The 22,888-nt window shown below is 36.8% G+C and overlaps 1 protein-coding gene across 1 annotated transcript in view; it reads left to right on the top strand.

Annotated features, from left to right (window-relative positions):
* Nucleotides 1-22,888, top strand: part of LOC134803966 (failed axon connections) — a 54,218-nt gene continuing 31,330 nt past the window's right edge. The window contains exon 1 of the mRNA XM_063776809.1: nt 1-505. Coding sequence (XP_063632879.1) covers nt 200-505 — 306 coding nt within the window. The 5' untranslated portion in view covers nt 1-199. The remainder of the gene's footprint in view (nt 506-22,888) is intronic.

Here is a 22,888-nt window from a genome sequence, read left to right as displayed (position 1 = left end):
TATCATATGCGGCAGATCGCCAGCGGCAAGCGGACAGGATACCTTTGTTAACTTAAATGCTGCGTTTGCAACGCGCCCTAGCATAGCGGCTGTGAACTAAATTTATTTAGGCGGCGCTGTCTCTCGGGTCGGGCTTGTCTTGTGATTTCAGTGCGTGAACAATTAAGTTTTTTAAAAAGACTATTAGTTATTTGTAAAAATGGCGACAGAGGTAACGAATAATGCACCGGTTATAACTGAAAAAGAGAAAGAATTGAAAGAAGATGCCGCCGTAGATAATGGTCAAACTAAAGAAGAGGCGCCGGCTGTGGCAGAGAAAGTAGAAGAAAAGGCTGAAGAGAAAAAACCTGAACCGGCACCACCAAAACCTACAGTGCATAAAGTTAATTTCGAAAAAGATATCGTATATTTGTATCAGTTTTCGCGAACACCGGTGTTGCCGTCGACATCCCCGTACTGCTTGAAGGTAGAAACATGGCTGCGTTTGGCTGGCGTAAAGTACGAGGTAAGTGCTGAATGAAACTTAATGGCATTTTATGTCTTTTGTTTTTATTAGAAACTTAAAAACAGGCAAGTAGCTGGCATGTGATAGAAATCCGAAATTCTGACGTCGGATATGTTGGGTACCTACTTGGAATTTCAGGACCGGTTTTAGAGCTGTTGCTGATTATCGTGTATCGACGAATTATGTAGTATTGTAGTGAAAATTACTACGTATTTGATTTTGAAAATATTGCAAAGCTCACAACATTTTCTTACAGTAGTTGAAAACGTTGAACTACGATATAGCAAATGCGAATTTTGCGACTACTGCGAATGTCACAATTTTTATTATTCGAATTTTTAATTTATATACCATCTTGGGGTCGTACTGGGTCTTTTGATCTATATCACAAAATGGTAGCATTTCGTTAAACTTAGAATTTCATTAAATAAAAAATTGCCAGTTATTTCTATATCAATATAAAGAAAAACTTTTAAATAAATATACTTGTGATACATACCTACACAGAATGATATGAAATTTATAAGGGATCTTAAAAAATACGTATGCATGCATTATCAATGTTCAATATTTGAATCACTACCCCTATAAAACAAAGTCCCCCAGCACATCTGTGTTTGTGTGTATGCATGTTTGTGATAAACTCAAAAACGATTGAACGGTTTTTCATGCTATTTTTACCTGTCAATAGTGATTCTTGAGGAATTGAAGTGATTCTTGTATAATTTTTTAAGGTTTTGTCTAACCCATGTGAAGCCGAGACGGGTCGCTAGTATATTTTATAAGTTGAAATGAAGAGAATGCAAAGGATGCACCTGCATATTTGTTGTTGAGCAGTTGATCTCATAAATAAATATAATATAGAACAAAATAATAATTAAACTTGAGCAAGCCAAATACCTATTTACCTAGGTACCTACCTACCAACCGAATAATTACCAACCAAATATGTATTCGGTCCACCTCTAATTGAGAGTACCTAACTATTGGTCCCATTTTTGTCAAAATCTAGTTCTGATGATGTGATCCATGAACAATTAAGGGATCAAAACTTTTACTAGGTATTAGCAATGGAAAGTATTTTTGTACAGTTGAGATATAAATATGTATACATTTCTTCACTTCATCCAGCAATCCATTGCAAATAGGTGAAAAATCGTATACATACCTATTTATGAACTCAACTGAAGGAAGTAGTTGTACAAATATTTAAAAAATAGTCAAATACAGCTATAGTAAACAGGCATTTAAAGTTTATTTAATCGAATTAGTTTAGCACACTTTGGGCACAAATCTCACTTAGTTTAACCATAATACAAGTTTAGTAGTTAGTTTGAGTTGAATAGTTTAGTTAGTAGTAGGGTACCTATGTTAGTTTCTGTAGATTTTGTGTTACACTTTTTAATCAAATTTATTAACACTGAAAAACTGTAATTTGATGTTGGGAGCCAGGCAGGAAAACAATGTTTAAATTATTTATATTGATGAAAAATCTCTGCAATGGTTAACATTACACAAAAGTTTAAGCAGCATGTCTGTATGTCACGTCAAGTCTACTCTGAGGTAACTTTACTAAGTATTATCCTTATGTACCATCACGCTCCGCGATTGTTGCGCCATTTAGGGTCCTAGCTGAATTGGTTGTCAATACTTACACTATAAAATTTCCAGTTTAGCAAGAACCCTAAATAGCATAACAATCCCGTGTGGTGACTGTACCTACCTAGAATTGCCTAATGGAGTTTTTTGTAAAATTATGACTAAAATAAGACCACACCTTACATTACTGTGTCGTATTAATTACATCGATGCGTTATAATGCACCTAACGGTAATTGTTAGATAGCTTCATGAATAAAGTTACCTATTACTTAATTAATTGAATGGAAACAATCAGAAAAGTCCACATTACTTCAATAGGTGGGTCAAACAGAATTGAATTAAAGATACCTCCTATCGTATACTATAAGAGATACCTCCTATAGTATACTATAGAAGGTATCTTTAATTCAATTCTATTTTTACTAACTGCTTTGAATTGCATTAAAATTAGTTGGGTTGTATGATTCAAACATCCGATGTTCCGGTTCATTTACCAAGACATTTTTATGACTATAGTTCGTATTTTTAGCATTAGAAATAAGGTAAACAATCTTGATATGTCTTTTTTATTGAAAAACACGTTTTAAAAATAAGTCCACAGCAAATATGTAACAATTATGAATCTAATATGATCATTTATATTCTTCTGGTTTCGTAAGTAATAGTTACTGATTTTTAAAAAGCGTTTTTCAATTAAAAGACATGTCAAGATCGCTTACCTTCTTTCTAATGCTAAAAAAACGAACTATAGCTAACCCTGCGCCATGTTTAAATTGGTAGGTATAAGAACACGTATGTCAAGAGTCAAGACAGAGACGAAGGGTAGTATATTTGAATGTACAGTCGCCGTGAGATTTATCGGAGCTGCCGAGGTGGTCAAAAATATCTGAACACGCGCTCTAACGTCTTGACAATAGAGGCGTGTTCAGATATTTGGGTGATTCTTAAATTGTGTCCAAAAAAAATTTTTGTTCATAAACGTTTTTATTTTTCACATATTATTACATATATCAAAAGTCCATACAAAAAGCAATTTTTTGATTCATATGGTCAAGCTTAATACCGTCAGGAAAAGTAAATAAAATGAGTACATAAACACGGTTGTGACAAAGTGTCCCTCAGTCGTGACAATACGGCATTTTGGTGGCCAACTCGGCTATTTTGATTTATATAGTTATTTTAACATACCCTAATTCACTCCTATGACTACGACAAACCTAATGACAGCTCAGACGTTGAAATCCGTCAAACTATAAAGGCTGTAGAGCGTGACAAAGAATTCGATACAAATCATACATACATACAAAACATTTTTTTTGGTTTGGCAGTCGGGCAATAATAGAAAATGATCTGTAGCTAATAAAAATGCATTTCTGAAAAGTGCATGAGCATCTAAATTAATCAAACGAATTAAGAATAACACGACCACCTGTCTACATGTCACGAACGTGGACTCAAAAGTCCGTGGCGGTGACAGATTTATGAGGCCACGGTCGTGATAATTTGGAACATGTTCGATATTACATAAACGTTTCCTTTGATTTTGCAAATGTTAAATAATTAGCTTAATCTGCATTGTATGAGGTATATCTTATGTTACAAACAATAACGTAAAACTGCAACTTACTTTTAAAACTCGAACACGGCGGTGAAGCGTTAAGGTTGACTGTTTTTTCAAATGTACACAAATAAATCATTTTCGACAAAACTTCTCCCTTCAGCCATTTGTAAACCTGACAACAACACAGTGTTGATGTTCTAATAAAACTTTAATAAGGCTGGCAGTAGTGAAGATCATTTTCTACCGAGTACCGCATGTTTATATTACCACGCGAAATGGTGACGCGAAAACTAATCACAAAATGTATGTTCTTTAAAATGATATAAAATCGTTATAAATCCATACAATTTTTAAAGAGTGTTGTAGAACAAGGATTAGTGTATTATATTTGATATAAATTATTGCAAAATCAATTCATGTTAAAAAAAAAAAAAACAAATATCACAAAATCTGGGGAAGTCACACTACACGGTCCGTGACATTTCGCACTTGTAATTTTTTTTTAATATGTTTCTAATACTCTTAGGACAATACATTTAGGTTGACCTAAAACTAGAGGTAAGTTGCTAAGTATATTGATATAGAGTTTACTTATTTTCACAAAAATACATGCTATTCTTACGTGTTACACAAAAAATGCATAAGAATAAGAATTACCCATTTGTGAGCACCTCGGCCGCTCATATATGATATGTCTGATAGCGACTGTACAAGTACCCGTACGATATAATTCTTAAGCCCGTCACAGACGGATCGATAATATATACATATTAATATACCGTAAGATACCGAGCTATAACATCTTAAGGTATCTTAAGATGCCTTGCTATAAAATATCGTAATATATATACCAAAATATATATTATAGCTTCGTGTGTGGACTCTGTAAAATAGTACGTAAAATATATCGAAAGATGCCTTGTATACATATTATCGCTCCTCAATTTCCTCCAATTATATAGGTGGTGTGCTGACGTGCCCAAAATGCGCTCGAGTATTTAGCAAGAAGATGATAAGACACTCTAATAACACGAGTTAAAAATTGCCTACTCCAGAGCACACAGTCGCTGTGGCCGAAATCGGTCAGGAGAGCATCATCATCATCATGATCGCTCCGTCTGTGACGGGCTTTATAAAGTGACATCCCTGTGACAATTTTATCATTCTCATCAGCTCCCAACTCCCAACAGGCACGTGCTTATAAAGTAAGGAAACATAAGTTCCCATGGAGCTAATGAAACGACTATAGTTCGTTTTTTTAGCGTGAGAAAGAACTTGAAAGAAGAACTTGACATGACTTTTAATTGAAAAACGCTTTTTAAAAATAAGTAACTATTACTTATGAAAGCAGAAGAATATAAATGATCGTATTAGATTCATAATTTGTTACATATTTGCCGTAATTTATTTAAAAATGTGTTTTTCAATTAAAAGACACGTCAAGATTATTTACCTTATTTCTAATGCAAAAAAAAAACGAACTATAAAGTTAAACTGAATTCTATTCACCTAGTAGTAGATCAGAGTGAGGGGACCCTCCTACTAGTACACAGGCGCAGCCTTGGAATGCCGTTTGCGCGTTTCGTATACGACAAACGATCACAACAAAACTAAAACCGCAATAATACTGTATCCCCTTCCCCTTTCTTCTGTTTCCTTTCCGTACCCAACCTAACCTTAAACCTTTAAACACAATTTTCCTGGGTAAAAGTAATACCAGGGGCCAGGTTCTAAAGTAACTGTCTGCGCCTAATTGACCTAATTCAAAACGTGCTACCGATTTGGAATGATTTAGCAAGCATCCAAATATATACAAATGTTCAGATTTTTTATAAGAACACGAAAAAAATATATAGTTCGTATAATCCATGTCCACTTCGGAAACTAATATTGAGCCTAATCCCAATCATTGAGCCTACCTACTTCGCGAACGATTGGGAATAGCTAATATAAATAAACCATAAAGTTAGAAAAACAAAAGCCAAGGAAAGTTTCTTTGCAAACAAACTTTCAGAGTCATGCACACCTGAATAATCTAGCAGTGTTGCTTTTATTAGTGAACAATAAGACTTGTAGAAAATGTAGAATAAAATAAGCCAGCTGTAGTTAAATTTAAGTACTCCATGCGTTTAAGTTATTAATAAGTAAATAATTAATAATGGTGAATTAAAGACTTCATTAACCAGGAAATTATAGTTTCTCAGTTTCTACTTCTGTAATTCCTGTCGGCTAGCACATATGATAACAGTCTGCACAGGTGATGAAATAACTATTAATTGTATTCTGATCATAGCTTCTGCTGACATACACTGCATCAGTAAAGGTTAGCTCACGAATTTATGCACGTCACGTCTTACCTGCTGCAAATAGGTTTGACATGGAGCAACAATCAATATTTGTATACCTGTCCGTTTTCTCTCTGCTGATAAGGCGAGACCGAAAGGGCCAAGGAAAAATGTGTACTTAAGTATGCAAACATTTCCACCACAACCGACGCATAGGCCGGTGATTTTATACCGAAGTTTAGAAATTATTGCGTGAAAGTACAACGGTAATAAGCAATCGATTTCCCGGACGAGCACATATTAGGCAGGCGGTGGTGGGTGTATTAGATAGGAATGCGCGTTACGAATAATGATAACTTACCTATAACGAGGTGCAAGTTATTAGGCACCATACCTATTGCTTTCTTAATGGATAAGCCGGTAACATAACCGATAATGCTACTACTTATTTGAAAAATACCGCCTTAGATCATATAGGGTGATATAGGTAACAACATATGTCGGATCCCAGAAGCTTTCGTGTTGTTTTTGAATTTGGAACTTAATATAAGATATAAGTTAAAAATAAATGTTGGATTATTGTGTAAAATAAATGTAAACTTACGTTACAAATTATAAAGATTCCGTTATTTTAAAAAGAAAATTTTAACCATAACATAATAAAAATCGCCTTATACTCGGGTGTTACAATGCACTGTATTTCTTTTAAATTGCCGCCATTCTTAGTTTTTAACTTTTTATGGGTAAATGTCCATTAGACAGTCTTAAAGCCAAGGTCTGGATATCGGATGACGGTAGCATGAAGTAGGAGGAAATGGGGTCATTTGAAGCATGATTTTTGGATGATTATAGGGGGGGTCAAAAATCGTCAAAAATCGATGACGTAATTTATGGACAGCCCCTAAGTACCTATTCTATACAAGATTAAATATTTCTCGCAGCTTTTAAAGTTTTAATAATATAGAAAATTCCTGTCTTAGTAAGCAATACCCATACTGCGAGAAAAGTTTACGTTCCGTTCCATGCCCAAAATGGCAATAATATAATAGAGAGATATCAATTTTTTTAATTTAACTTCAACGTGTGGCATATTATTCGTAAGGTCTTTATTAAAACATACAACACTATTATTTGCCGTGTGAGACTTAAATTTTATCGTCAAAATATTTGAATTCTGATATTGAACGCAGATATTCGGCAATAATACAAATATTTGCAAAATCTAAAACTAACATCAATATTAAACTAGTGACAAAACATTGATCAACGCTTGTGCATTCTTTAGGTTCCTTTGTAATGATGTATGCGTCAGAACAGAACATGAAACAGCGCACGTCGGCGGGGCTATAGAATTCCTATCATGTTTGTTTATAAGTTGGTCGTGGCTACTAGAAGGACTAATGGATGCGTGCGTACATTGATAATGCTCCAGCCTGCACGGGACATATTGTTGACCGCGGTTTAATAGCATTCATGGTTATTTTATTCTAATTACGTTTACATCGTTAGGTTTACTCAACAAGTTATATACTACATCACACCTAATGCAGGGTGCATAAAGCACACTGACGTGAAATGATATTGGATTTAATTATGTATTATGTTATTTTATATTTATGTTCTTTAACTTAACAAAGCCAGTAAAGAAAAACTCGAGTTAAAGAAACTGACACAGTTGTAGTAAGTAGGTTAGTGTTCTTGTTAATTTCTAAGAATCATTCCTTAGGTTATAACCATGACAATTAAGTTTTTTAAAACATTATAAAGGTACAACTAGAGATCCACGGGTAAATACCCGAGAGCGGGTATTTACCTGGTAAATACCCGATATTTACCTACCCGCGGGTAAATACGCGGGTATTTTCGTTTTTCTTCTAAATTTGATGATGATGATAAGATTAATATAAGTATTTTTTTTATGTTACATAAAATGTCTGTTCAAACTAATTACGAAAAGGTTGCTATGAGGTGAAGTTCGATTTTAACATATCAGTCCAATTATGAAAATCGTGTAAAATCATTCCCTGGCTTCCGAAAATATTTTAAAATGCTTTTAATATACATTAGAAAGATGAAAATAAAGAATACTTATGAATGATAATAAAAAAAAATTGTACAGTATCCCAACTTGTGAAGCATATAAGTCAAACACAGATAGTTTTAGGACAAAAATGTATATGACCCTTTTTGTAGAAAATTATGTCTACTTTAGTTTGTACATACAACACTTTTCGATATTAATGACAGATTCCAAGAAATATGAAAAAGTTCACTTTTGCCCCCCTCCCCTAAACCACACCCCCCGCCGACCGAAGTTGGAATGTGTATTATCAACGTATAAGTACGATAATTTACTCAAGTCTAAAAAAAATACTCTTATGACGGCCTTTTTTTAATATTTATCAAAATTGTACTAAAAATTCCTTAGTTACAACTGCAACTAAACCATTTCATTTTAAATGACACAATAATTACAGCCATTAACTCGGCTTATATCTCCACTTTAACACAAATCGACATGTGCAACAAGAAATGAATCTACCCGTCCATTTGGGTAGATACGGGTAAATACCGGGTAGATGGGTATTTACCGGGTATTTACCTGGGTGGGTAAATTGGGTAAATACCCGCGACCCATCTCTAGGTACAACCTATATCAACATGTTTTGAAAATGTATTAATGCAATAGCATTATTCCGTAGTTAACGAAATGAAACAATCACGCCTTTCTTTCAAGAACATAAATCCTGCAATATCTGAGGACAGTGAGCCTGTCCCATCGCTCTTATTATAACCTATAGCTGTACGAGTAGGTATGTACTTGAATATGTTTATTTAGCTCGCTCCAGAGGGAGGGTGTAGGACGAACGGTATTCAGGCCGTTGCCCTTTTGCATTAACCTTGTTCGCGATCAACATGGCAGCAATAAAAGTAATGACACGAATGCGGTACCCCTATCAAACCGGCGCTCTCTCAATCTGTCCCGCACTCCGTGTATAATTAGTTATAGAAACCTCATTTTTGAAATACCTACAGTAAACTGGTTTTATTTTATAAGTATGTATGTCGTCCCCATGCACCCATAGTACAAGCTTTGCTTAGTTTGGGGCTAGGTTGATCTGTGTAAGATGTCCCCTATTAGAGACTAATATAAATAAATAAATATTAATTTATTTATTTATATTTATTTACATTTTTTTTTATTATTACAGAGCATTCGTTTTTCATTTTTTATTAATTATTACAGCGCTATCTTTAACGCTATGATTGATGGACTGATGGTTCTTGAGATTTATGTAATCGAGGTTTCACTATATCTCTTACCAAATTATCATTATATTACATAATACATATTAATAGTTAATATTTCCTGTGTAATGTTCCTCTCGTTAATGAATCAGAGAATAATATTAGTCTACCCGTGTACCTAACCGTATAATAACCAGAAAGATAAATGGTTTGCATTTCACATCACGTTATCGGTATGGGAAAGAAAATGACAAAAAAACCGGCCAAGTGCGAGTCGGACTTGCGCACGAAGGGTTCCGTACCATTACGCAAAAAACATCACGTTTGTTGTAACACATCATCTGCTTAGCTATCACGGTCCATGAGATACAGCTTGCTGACAGACAGACAGACGGACGGACAGATGGACAGCGGAGTCTTAGTAAATAGGGTCCCGTTTTTACCCTTTGGGTACGGAACCCTAAAAAGACTGCAAATGAAATACCTATTAGTTTACCTTGTTTCTGACACGGGCAAACCCGTCTTGTGTATAGCTGCATAGATGTGATGGAACCTACAAAGGTTATTCACAATGTTTACTTTCATCTATCTTGATGTCGTGAAAATGTACCGAAAAGGGCTGCATAAATTTAACTGTCACTCTACAAAGGAACATTGTCATGTACAAAGTATACTTTCATGTTAATTTATGACCATATTTTTGAATGACTAACAAGTCAAATAGGTGAAGAGTTCGAGAGATAAAATGTCCCCTTGCTGGCCTAAGGCCCAGCGCAGCGGTCAACGACCCAATTCCAGTGGGCGACGGCTTAATAGAGGCACGCAATCATTAATCTCTAAGATAGGCAGTCAAAGAGTAATTTTATTGGCCTCAGAGGATTCATATATGTAATTTAAACCGTTTCTTTTAACTGCGCACTTGAGATTTTATGTAGGTACCTAATATACTTACTTATTTCCTCTTGATGACCACATGCAGCAGCCGGGATAAAACACATTCTCATGTGGTCAGCATCTGCGTCAAACATCTGACTCATATTTTGGAAAATATGTTATGTACATAGTAAAATACAGACAATAGGAGGAAGGAACAAAGTATACTATAATACATCTTATAATACTTAGTTTTACAGGCAATCTATGTCGCATTTTACAAAACTACAAGTTGGCTGTTTGCCAACCATTTTTGTTTGCTTTGTAAAATGCGACCAAGTCTAAATTAATCCAAACTCCTATCTATGAAAATTATTAAATTGATAAATACTTAGGTATTTTATCTTTGATGGATTATTTCTATAAAATAACCAAAATAATTCTTAAGGCTCAGATACGCGGTGCGCGAACCCGTATACCGTAGGTACGTATCGTTACATCAAAGACATCAAAGTCATCAAATCAAATCAACGAAAGGAAGACACGCTCGATTCCTTTATCAAATACACAAAATATATATTTGACACCTTAAAAACCTTTAATAAGACCTAATACAATTGCTTACCTGACTTACACCATGAAAGCGCCAATCCCGGCGAAGACCTGGAAACTTAGGACAAGGCCACCCGTATTCGCTGCGGGGACCTGCCCCAACAAATCTGTAATATGAACCTACTAGACACATCACATATAGCTTCTATCCGACAAAGAGCAACCGGCCGCCAGTATTTCTAGCGAGGACCGATTGACTCACACAAATGATACAACATAGAAAAAAAAAACGGGTGGCAAAATTTATCATATTTTCTGCCGATCAGAGTTGTTCTTCTGTCGAATTTTGGGTTTACCGCGTGCGGAATCTTTTTAAACTTCTGTGCTTCAGTAGAAATTCTAAAGAATATTGCCGTATCATAAAAACCTACGCAAAAGTGCGGGAAAATGTATGGGAGATACAGCAATGGAACAGCTGCTGTATGCCGTGTTTTTGAACATAATGCACGTGAATTGCCGTATTTTTCGGCAATTACCGTATAATGAACATAACTGTTACCGATTGGCTTCCATACATATACCTAGGCTTGCAAAGCACAACTCGGAGATCAACATCGGCGTTGAAAAACACCCTATATTATACACGGTGGCCAAAAAATAAGTGCATTCCCGTTGCCAGGGAAGTTTTGGGATTATGCTGAGCAACTTTTACCATGGGTCCCGTAATCGCGAAAAAAAAATTACCCTCCTACCCTAATTTTTTTTTCGCGATTTCGGGGTGGAGGCTTCGTAACAGTTGCTCAGTATAATCCAAAAACCTCCCTGGTAACGGGAATGCACTTATTTTTAGGCGACCCTGTATAGCAACTAGCTTCTTTAATCTTCAGGTTTAGAAACTTTGTGGGTTGAAAATACACTCGTAAAAGCGCTTAGCACTTCCTACTTACTTCAGCTTTGACACACTTTCTTACAGTGTCCGTACCCGAGTCAGTTGAACGCGAAGAAAGTGCATTTACGACGAGAGAGGTAAATAGAAAACGACTATTTCCATTTTGCAATTAAGCGATTTACGTGATCAATAGATTATATAGATTTACCGGCTGAAATAGTTAATGCCCACAAACAACAAAGTTGTTTGCACCTCTACATAAAAAGGATAATTTTGCGGAATTTGCAATATCATTTGATTTGTCTTAAAAATTTGCACCTGTTAAAGTGAAAAGTTGCCTGCAAGTTGGTAGCCTGTAGCGGGCGCGTCCATAGAACTCTCATTGATTTGCCTGAATAGTAAGTATTCGCCGAATATCAGCGGTTTAACGAATATTCGTATTCGCCAAATTTTATTATATTATTTATGAAGACTGTTATTTTTTTAAGGGTAATTTAATTTTTCCATTTCAAGATTTTAGTTAGGTATGAGTGACGTAGCATTCTTCAGGACTCGTTACTGACTTGCCAAACAATTAAGACACTAAAAAGTTTCGCGCTCCGGGTACGCGTCAAGTTTCAAGGTATTGATCTGTATCCTCACCTAGTCACCTCAGTTCTTCATGGAACCCATAGTCAGGACTGGTCTGGACCAAATGCTTGTTTTGTTGGTGAATACAAAAATCGATGTATGTATTGTATTTGTATGCCTATAATATTAAGGATTTCCGTCAATTCCTTAATGTATCCCATCATCGAACGAGCGAGCGAAGCGAAGTTCTTACATTCGACTTGGATCACGCGGCTGGCTAGCGGCACGTCCCGGCATTTCGATGTTTTTAAGCTGAACTGTCAGAAGATAGTTTGATACTCAAGAACTAAAGTAAAGTTCTAATTTAAATGAAATTGGATAAACGTGTATTCGAGGGCATTATATTTTAGTCATTCAATTATGAGCAGGCTCGATCAAGGGAGTATTGAGGTAGAAGAGCTTAGAAGGCCAAAAAGCTGTTTGTGAGAGGTCATTTTATTTGCTAAAAACATGGTCGAATTTAGTATCAAATGAAAGTGCTCGGTTTGCACTTTTATAATATCGTTTTTAAATTTACCATTTTGAAATAATTAGCAAGATAAAAATAAAATAATGTAAACATAATATAAGTATGTGACATTTGACAGGAAATATTTCAGCTTAGCACAGATACAGTTTATTTTAATCTCTATGATTTCTATGCGCTATACCTACTTAAATCCAGGAGAGGGACAGTCGTATATAAAACACTTTATTCGAAAAAATAGCGACATCTATATTACTTAACGCTAAACTTTTTTTTTAAATATGGCTCCACTTTATTTCGTCAGAACGTCTTAAAACTCTTGTATCCAGGGCATGGATCAAACAAAAAAACATCTGTTAGAACAGATTTTTTATGGCCATCGTTGCCATGGAGGCGATTGTCACAAAAAAACAACTTTGTCAAATAAAACTCAAAATATTATAACACCCCATTTATTGTCTGCACAATGACATAATTCAGATAAATAAAAATACTTTCAGTTTTACAATGTTAAAAGAAACAAAGTTTTTATACGCCATCACAGTTGCTGAGAACTTCATTACCACAAAATTTAGAAAAATTATGGCGGGTAGATTCACAACCTGTGCTGCGTGTAATTGTGTTTCGTGGTCAATTGTGTGTTATTCCAGCCGTGTATGATAGGTACCTACTTTATTTACATCAACAGTCAAGTTAAAGTACTTAATCTGTTTTCGTGTATAATAAATGCCCTAAAGCCTTTTTTCAAAGTCTTTTACGTTCGCAACATACTTAGACGGTATTCATGCCCCTCCCTTCCTGATATTGCCGTTGATATTTCTGGTTAAGAATTACAGATGGCACTTCAAAATGAATGCAAAAAAGTTCCACGAGAGGGCTATCTTTGTCCTATATATTAATTATATTATACACTCTTTCCTTAAATATATTAGTAAAGGGCTCCACAGACCTAGCAATAAATCCACGTGATTTTTGATCCATTGCCGCCTATAGTGCGACATAAAATAGTAGAAATTAAATAAAATGGACCTCAAAAATGTCCATACTAAATTGTTGCCATGTGTAAATAACTCAGAGTAAATAACTAATAAGTAGGTGCAACAATGAACAAAGTCAATCGCAATCGCTCTATATAATTTTTGGTTAACCGCGAGTTCTCAGTTCGGGGCGAACTACTAGTCACAACTGAATTTGACAGATATGGAACTAACTTGTATACCTAATGCCCTTGAACAAAAAATATTTTTCCAAATTGATTCGTAAATGATGGAGTTCTTTCTGAGGTAACAAGTTAAACATACATCGAAATGATAACCTCCTTATTTTGAAGTCTATTATAAACAATTTTCTAACAGTTGCTAGCAAAAAAGCCATGTATGGAGATAACTGCAAGGTTAATTTTAAAAGCTTTATCACAGCTAATATTCGTAAAAGTAGCTAAGTATTATTCGTTGCATCACAACCTAACTTGGCGAAATAGTATTATTATTATTTGTATCTCCTTGGATATCACGGGCCTATAATCCCGGCTTTTTGATAGGCTTGCGTGGGGACACAGATCCAACACGTAGAGGCCCCTTGGAGAGCTTTTATGTCATGTAGAACGCCTGCTGGAACCCGTTTACAGGTGCTACAATAGACACCCATGAACCGGTCTCAGCAGGCATTGGGACTATTGTAGAAAAAGAGAACAGTATACCGGTCTATGGATTGAAGTTTGGGTGGACTATGAGACTGGGTTATTACAAAGACGTACGGACACCTGCCATAACAATGTTCACGCAAGTTATCGAGGCAGGTGGTGACTTGCCGCGCACTAGATGGGCCCCTGAAACTGCCGTCGCGAAGACGACCAGGAGCAACATCGGTGTGAGCGGCTCAGGGGTGTCGAGAGGTGTACGCCGCTGGCTGTTAGCAGCCACTGTGCCAACTCGCGTCTTATGCATCTTTCACTTCCACCCCTGGAGCATATAGCTCTAACGACTCCTCTCTGGACGGCCAATTAAGGCAAGCCAGAGCTGAGAGTCCTGCGGGTCCCCTTGGGGTCCACTCCGACCGACGAAGACACGCCGGAGACGGAGACCCTGACCGACTCTCGGGAGCACTCGGGTCCGTGGGGTCGTTACTTCCCAACAGCTCGCCACAAGCTGCCCGCAGGGCGTATTATTATTATTATTTGTATCTCCTTCGATTTCACGGGCCTATAAATCCCGGTCTTTTGATAGGCTTGCGTGGGGATATAGATCCAACACGTAGAGGCCCCTTGGAGAGCTTTAATGTCATGTAGAATTATTATTATTTGTTTGTCCGTTCCATATCTCGGGACCATGGGGTCCCGGACCTTTGGGAGGCATGCGTGGGGCCGAAGCCAACAGCGCAGAGGCCCTTTAAGACAGTTTACTCTAAAAGCAAGGGATACACATGGCGGATACCATCCCCGAGCGCACAATATGATACATCCGGAGATGGTCTCCGCCAGGTGCAAAGACTATTGCAGTGCAGCACTTTTGTGCTGCGATGGGAACTAAGGTCATGGGCTATTGATATGCAAGTTGGATGGACTGGATAATGGGTTATGGGAGGAGACTAGCGGACACCTGCCGTGACAATCAGTCTCAAAATTGTGTAAGACAGGTGGTGACTCGCCTACACATTTAGTGGGCCCTACAACGGCCGCACGCACAGTGCGACAATAGGGCAACACTTCGGAGCGGCTGTAAGGTTGTCGAGAGGTGAGTCTGCGGTAGCCAGATTCCGGTGATCCGTTCAGCAGGCCGCCGGCGTTATGACATTTTACACTTCCAACCTGGAGCATAGGTCCCGCTCTTGCGACTCCACTCTGGCCGGCCAATCAAGGCAAGCACAGAGGCGAGGGCCAGATGACAGGGCCCTCTGGAATAGGGGTCCGCGGTGTCGCCACTCACCGTCAGCTCGCCACAAGCTGCCCCCGCGGGGGAATTATTATTATTATTATTATTTTTTTAAGTAAATAAATCTTTATTTACATCAGTATTATTATTATTTGTATCTCTTATAAACTCACGGGTATATATTCATCCCGGTCATTTCATAGGCGTGCGTGGATACAGATCCAACACGTAGAGGCCCTTTGGAGAAGTTTGCTGTTATGTAATACACCTGCTAGAGCCCATTATTATTATTATTATATGTGAATGCACAGGCAGCTTAAAGCTGATACGTGCACATCAATGTCCACTTGTGTCTAATACTAATATTAGTCTACGAGAGTGTTCATCGAGTTTGTTTTTAAAAGAGTTTATCGAAGGTGCACTGATCACTGACTCGGGTAAACTGTTCGACACTTTCACTACGCGGTTAGATAGGAAGTGTCGTCTGGGGTTGCTACTACTCCTACTAGTATGTACTGCAAACATGCTTCGCTAATTGGCACCTATATACCAAAGGTACATACATACTTTCATAATTTTCATTAGTATTTAACATGATTGAGCCTGGTGGTCATAGAATAAAGCCCTCCGGGAAGTGACCTAACTGGGTTAGCTAGGCTATCAGGTAGAGCCGGCTATTTGTCACGCGACCTATAGATTTGGCGCCTACTTTTGTTGTAGATATAGGGTAAAACTCCGACTAAACGGTACCTATTTAAAATACCACTCAATTACCGCAAACACGGGTAAACTTACCAATTGAAGCAGATTGTTAGTGAAAGGGATAATAGTGACCCACTCGTCATGAGGTGAATATAAAATTATACCCATATGACATATTTTTTAGCTTATTACATGTAAGTATAGGCATTACATTTTATCAATTTTCCTAAAAAAAACTTGAGTTGGATTGGATACATGTTGGATATCGTGTGTAGCTTATTAGTTGCACGTACTCGTGAGCAATTGATGTTTGTTTCACAATGCTAATGATGATGTATGATAATATTTTCGAATAGCAATCAGTAGGAGTAGAATGTAATCGATTTCGCCGACTTGAATGGGTATCGGCAGCACTTATTATTCTATAAGGGCGCTGCGTTTTGTCCGACGTATTTGGTGATGGAATGCGACAAGAGAGCTTGGCCTCGTAAGACGAGGACTGGTGACATATATATAATATAAAAATACATTAAATAACTTAAAAACTCGTCTCGTGGCCGGCTATACTCATGTATGTAACATGCTTTTCTTTGCACGTATCGTATGTGTAAAATATCAACTTTAAATTAACTTAAAAATTCGTCATATCGCCTCAACCTTTTATTGAATACGATCCAAAAATATCTGAACGCTAGTAAGCCACCTACTAAATAGTATGTTACACCGGAAGTAAGTAACCATTGCATTATGCATCTATCACGTAGCGAACCCACTTATTCGTATTCAGTGCAGTCCGTCTTATAATATAGTCTCATGAACCGTTAAAACCTCCTAAATATAAGGAATTGATAGTCTAATTTGGATAGTCAACACCTCTCTAACTACTTGTGAGTAGCTTTCTATCTTGACTTGCATGGAAAATGGTATTTAAAGTAACATAAATATACTCTGGCACAGCGACTTTGACAGTTGAAAAGTGTGGCAAAAAATAAAAATGTACGCGCGAAGAGGTGACTCTTAGAAAATTTGAACTTTGCGCCTTTTTCTAAATACTGACAAGTTGAGTGTGTTTCAATTTACATTCATAGTACCTGCTAGTATTTAAAAGTAGTAAACTCGCAAACATTAAAGCGCAGGATCGCAGATAATATCGTATCAGTGTTAATAAATAACCGAACCGTCTTCCATTTCATCCAACAGAAGGATACTAAGTGGCCTAACAGGAGTCTATTTTTATAATCTTAATGTCCTTTGACGGCGACACGACGGCAAGTGTTGAACACATTTTGTAAATCCAGCGTCTTGAACAAGATTAATACAGGACATACGGTACTACAGAAGTATCCATAATATACTTATTTGATATTTAATTAAGATCAGGTTAATAAAAAAGCTAAAAAATATTACTGTAAATCCAGCGTCTTGGACGAGGTTAATACGGTAGAAGATACTATAGAAGTATCCATAGTGTGATGTTCTCTTAATATCATCAATCTAGTTTACTCTTAGTGGAATTATATTGTTTTGTAGGTAAATAAAACAATTAATTGTGACGTTCCACGGGAAAAGGTACCTTATGAGGGTTTCTAGTTTCGGAGATATGAAATGTTTTGTAAAGAGGTGAAAAAATGCTCAATTTTTTTTTATTGTGTGATCTGAAACCTTAATGCGTAACGTTTGTTTACCTGTTTTTATTTTTGTTATAAGTTAGTTATAAGCCTAGTAATGTCGTCTCAGAGTTTAGTAGAAAAGGTACCTTATGGAAAAAAGATTGAAAATTCCCAAAAAAACTAGTCAATACGGGAAAAGAAGTTTGGTAGAGAACTGTATTAGCATTCTGCAAAACTAATTTGATAATTTCAGTTCTGGTTGGGGCGCCTCGCAAATATTATAACCGTACATAGACCGACATCACAAATCCAAGTAGCCTGCTATTATACCAAAGTTACTCTCGTCAAGTCTTTCTTAACTAGAATAATCTTCATTTGGTTTGGTCGCATGCAGTAAATCAGCCATTGGTTTGCTGAAAAATGCCAATACCCGACGCATTACCTTATGGAATATCTGAGGTCATTGAACCTCAATGCCGCTTATCTTCAATAGCAACCGAAATATATTATTGATAAGAAATAGACGATTTATACCATCTTAACCCCAAAATATTATTAGTTTATCCTAACTGTTCCATCATCATCATGCCTCATCATGTAACTTAATCACAAGGTACCTTTTCATTACATACAAATTATTGGTCTTTTTTAAGATTATTATGACGAAGAACTAATTAAATTTGGGGCAGTTTAATGTAAATTAATATTTTCTATTCATAAAAGATAAACTGTAATATGATTGATATTTTGTAGTGATGTATTATTAGATTTATTTCCATAAGGTACCTTTTCGTAAATGTATGGAGCAAATACTGTTATTGTTATGTAAGTTTAAAGTGGCATAAGGGGTTAAATATAGTATTTAGTTGGGGTTTTAGGATTTATTTCATTTGAATGACAGAATTTCTTTCATATGTGCTCAGAAAAATTGATTGTGTGTCACATTAAAAGTAAAAATATTCAATTTTGTGATTTTATATGAAAAAGTCAGAAAATACATTTTCACCTCTAAATCGGTATTGTTTTTTGCTTAAACTGTCTGTCAGTGTCGTTTTCTAATAGATAGAATTTAAATCTTGAGAGCTCATTGCAATCAATCGTAAAAATGAAATAAAACTTTATTTTCAAGAGATTGGCTAGTATACACATAAATCAGTCGATATCAAAAGTTTCTATTTGCATTACAGAACAAGTCGCAATATTTTTTTAATCTCACATATATAAGGTATTATTATTTGTAGTCAACTATGTAACTTACTTCAGGAACATAGTTTTTTAGGCGGCTAAACTTAAAACTTCTCTATCGTAAAGTTGCTAATTTCACAACATTATTTTCAAAAAATCATATCTCTGTAACTACGCAACCTAGAAGGTTGATCTTTTGTGTTATCGATAGCTTATTTATTGTAGATTACTGGGGTATGCATAACTCCATACCCGCCATAAGGTACCTTTGACCGTGGGACGTCACAATTATTCGGTCCACAGCCGCCGCCATCATGAGTGTTCATAACCGAACACAAGTTATATTTATATTAAAACTCTTTAGGTTTTTTTACTGTACTCTTGTCTATGATAGGAAACAATGGAATAGAAACAGGGGGAAGAGATTGAGTTGTCATGATATAAAAATGTAAGTTTTGGTGGAGCTGAAATAAATTTATTTTAATACAAGTTGCAGTGAGTTGTTTTAATGTGGAGACACGGTCAGGACCAGGGCCCTTTTAAATTGTCTCGCACATATAATTGGTCCTTCAAGCTATTTTAAGAAGATTGCATTTTGCAAATAAAGATGAAAAGTTTGAAATCAAGAGCTACATCAACGATGATGAATTTTTAGTAGCTGTTCTTCTTCTCAAGAGAACGACTTCATTCTTAAACAAGACAAGAACGAGCATTTCGTCTGTTCGGAACGTCGTGATTTTCAACAGAGCCAGTTCGTGCGGCGACATCGGGCGGTTTCTGTATTGGTGTATAGTTTCTAATATGTAGTTTCCGTCGCGGTGAGGCGACCTGCGGCGAACAGTCTTCGGACGAGCTGCTAGCACCTGCTAGTATCCGAGCGCGACGGGTCAACGACCGCGGAACTGTCACCGGTCACCGGCGCCTTGTGTTATTTGTTGTGTTGTGGTGGACGTAAATCTTGTTTATTTAATATAGTTAATAGTTAGCATAACAATAGAAAGCTGGAAGATTGTCATACAAGTGTTCTGCACAAGTTCGCAAATTTATTTAGTTTCAAAATGGCCCAGTTAAAGGAATTAAAGGCCAATCGGGGATATGTAAAAGGGGCGATTAGTAGGTTAGAAACATTTTGTACTTCAAATGAATTCGCGACAGCGACACTTGAAGTGCTTGCTCAAAAAAAAGAAAGGGTGATTAAAGCATTTAATGATTACGAAGCGTACAATAGAGCAATCCTTGCTATTGAGCCTGAGGATGGTGAGTCGTATGAATTGTACGAATCTAAATGCGATTTGTGTATTGCCACGTTAAATACGCGCCTACATCCTGCAGAACCACCTGCGGCACAGATATCGACATCTTCCGGACTAGAAGCAGGTAAATTTAAAAAACTTCCGTGCATTAATATTAAAACTTTTGATGGCCAGAGTGTGATGGACTATCACCCATTTATAAATATGTTCAAAGCTGTCATTGATATGGATGCAAAATTGAGCTCCTGCGAAAAACTGTACTATTTACGGTCGTTTTTGGCAGGAGGAGCTTTAGATTTGATAAAGCATTTAATGCTTACAAATGGAAATTATGAGGTAGCCTTAAAACTCATTGACGATAGGTACAACAACATTCCAAAAATTATAAATTTTCATGTCAATAGTATCATTGACATGCCAGTTTTGACAAAATGTACAGCTTCTGGGCTGCGTTCCATAGTGTCAACTGTAAATATGCATCTTGCAGCATTAAAAAACTTGAATGAAAAAGTTGAGTTCTGGGATACTATATTGGTCAATATTTTGTCTAGGAAGATTGATTCCTACACTTATCGTGGATTTCATCTTGAGCGTGATATGAAAGAGGTTCCTAACTTGTGTGAATTGCTTACTTTCCTAGAAAAAAGAGCAATTGCGTTGGAAGCCACAATGACGGAAGAGCCGAAGAAGCCGGTGAAATCTGTTGTGAGTGCAGCGGCTGCCACTGGAGTCTCATGTAAGTATTGCCAAGATTCTCATAAAATATATGAATGCGCCAAGTTTAAGTTGCTCCCTTACAAGGAGCGATGTGAGTTTGTTGATACAAACAATTTGTGTAAATTGTGTCTCAATGGTCATCGAGGTAGATGTTTAATGAGATTGAAATGTGCAACTTGTCATGAATTACACAACACTCTGTTGCATTCGCCAAACAAAGGTAAGGTAGCTAATGTTTCCTTGGCTGATGAACCCTCTCAGAATGTAAATAATAAAAGCAAATCAAATGATGGTTGCTTACCTACCGACTCATCCATAAATGTGAGTTTGTCTGCTAGACCTCGGAATGCAAGTGTATTGCTTCCGTCTATAATTGTGAAGTTGAAGAAAAAGGATGGTACCTTTACTCATGCTAGAGCACTTCTAGACTCTTGCTCGCAGATACATTTTGCCACTGAAGAACTGATTGAGGAAGTAGGTATTTCTACATATGATACTGATGAGGTAGTGACTGGTGTGTGTGAAAGAGACAATAATATTGCGCAAAAGGCTGATTTAGTTATTTACTCTACCGTGGGTGATTTTAAAGTTGATGTGTCATGCTGTGTGACAAGGAAGATTACTTGTGCCCTTCCGCAGCAAACATTTGACACGTCTCAGTTTGATATTCCATCCTATGCCCAGTTGGCTGATGAGAAGTTCAATGAATCAAATGAGAATTCACTATTATTAGGTGCCGATGTCTTTTTCCAGGCGTTCCAGTATGTGTGCCGGCAGCTGACACCTGTGGGTCCATATTTGGTGAAGACGAGGTTCGGTCATATTGTAGGTGGGGCGCTGCCCTTCCCTGCTGGCAAGAAGTCTATAAGTAACTATTGTGTTACATCTAAAGGTAATCCTGTTGATTTTAATGTAGCTAGGGATGATTTGCAACCACCTTTCCCATGTGTTAAACAAAGTGAGGTTTGCTTGCTGTCAAACGATTGTCAACCTTCTGAAGACATTGTTGATATAATGTCCAAATTTTGGGATTGTGAAAAAGTTCCGGACATCATTAGGGAAACCGGTACAGAGGTTGAGCAGGCGGAACAGATTTTTCAGGAGTCAGTTAAATTAGAAAATGACAAGTTTACTGTAGCCATGCCGGTGAAGGTTGAGTTGGACAACTTTGACTTAGGTGATTCTTTTAGTAGTGCCTTGCAACGACTTTTCAATTTAGAAAAGCGGTTTTCACGCGATCTGGAGTTGGGTAAAAAGTATAAAAAATTCATACAGGATTACATTGACCAAGGTCATGCTAAATATTTCGACATGTCTAATTATGACTTAAGTGCAGGTAATGTCCTGTTTCTGCCCCACCACCCTGTGATCAGTTCCAGTAAAACAACACCAGTTAGGGCTGTTTTTGACGCTGGTGCTGTCACAAAAAATGGTATATGTTTAAATGACATTTTGTTAAATGGTCCGGTGGTTCAAAAGGATCTCTTTGAAATTCTGATTTTGTTCAGAACTTTCAAGTATGTATTATTGTGTGATATAAAGGCTATGTATCGCCAAATTTTGATTGAGGATAAGTATCGTTGTTTGCAAAATATCTTGTGGCGCGATTCTCCTGACGAGTCAGTCAAATGTGTACAGTTGCAGACAGTTACATATGGTTTAAAGAATTCTGCGTTCTTAGCATGTAGGTGTTTGTTAGAATTAGCCCGAAGGTATGAAAGTCAATATCCCTTGGCTTCGTTCGTGTTGAAGCACACGTGTTATGTTGATGATATCCAGTGTGGTTCTAATGATTTGAATGAGCTTGCGCAGATGAAAAAGGAGTTGATAGGGCTAATGAAGTTGGCTAGTCTGTCTCTACACAAATGGTGTTCTAATAACCAAGAAATTTTAAGCGACATACCGGTTGAATTGCATCAACTCGATAGTAGGAGCTTTGA

This window comes from Cydia splendana, chromosome Z (genome assembly GCF_910591565.1).
Source record: "Cydia splendana chromosome Z, ilCydSple1.2, whole genome shotgun sequence".
Lineage (NCBI taxonomy): Eukaryota > Metazoa > Arthropoda > Insecta > Lepidoptera > Tortricidae > Cydia > Cydia splendana.
Note: the sequence above shows the minus strand (reverse complement) of the source record. Positions and strands in the feature narration are given on the sequence as shown.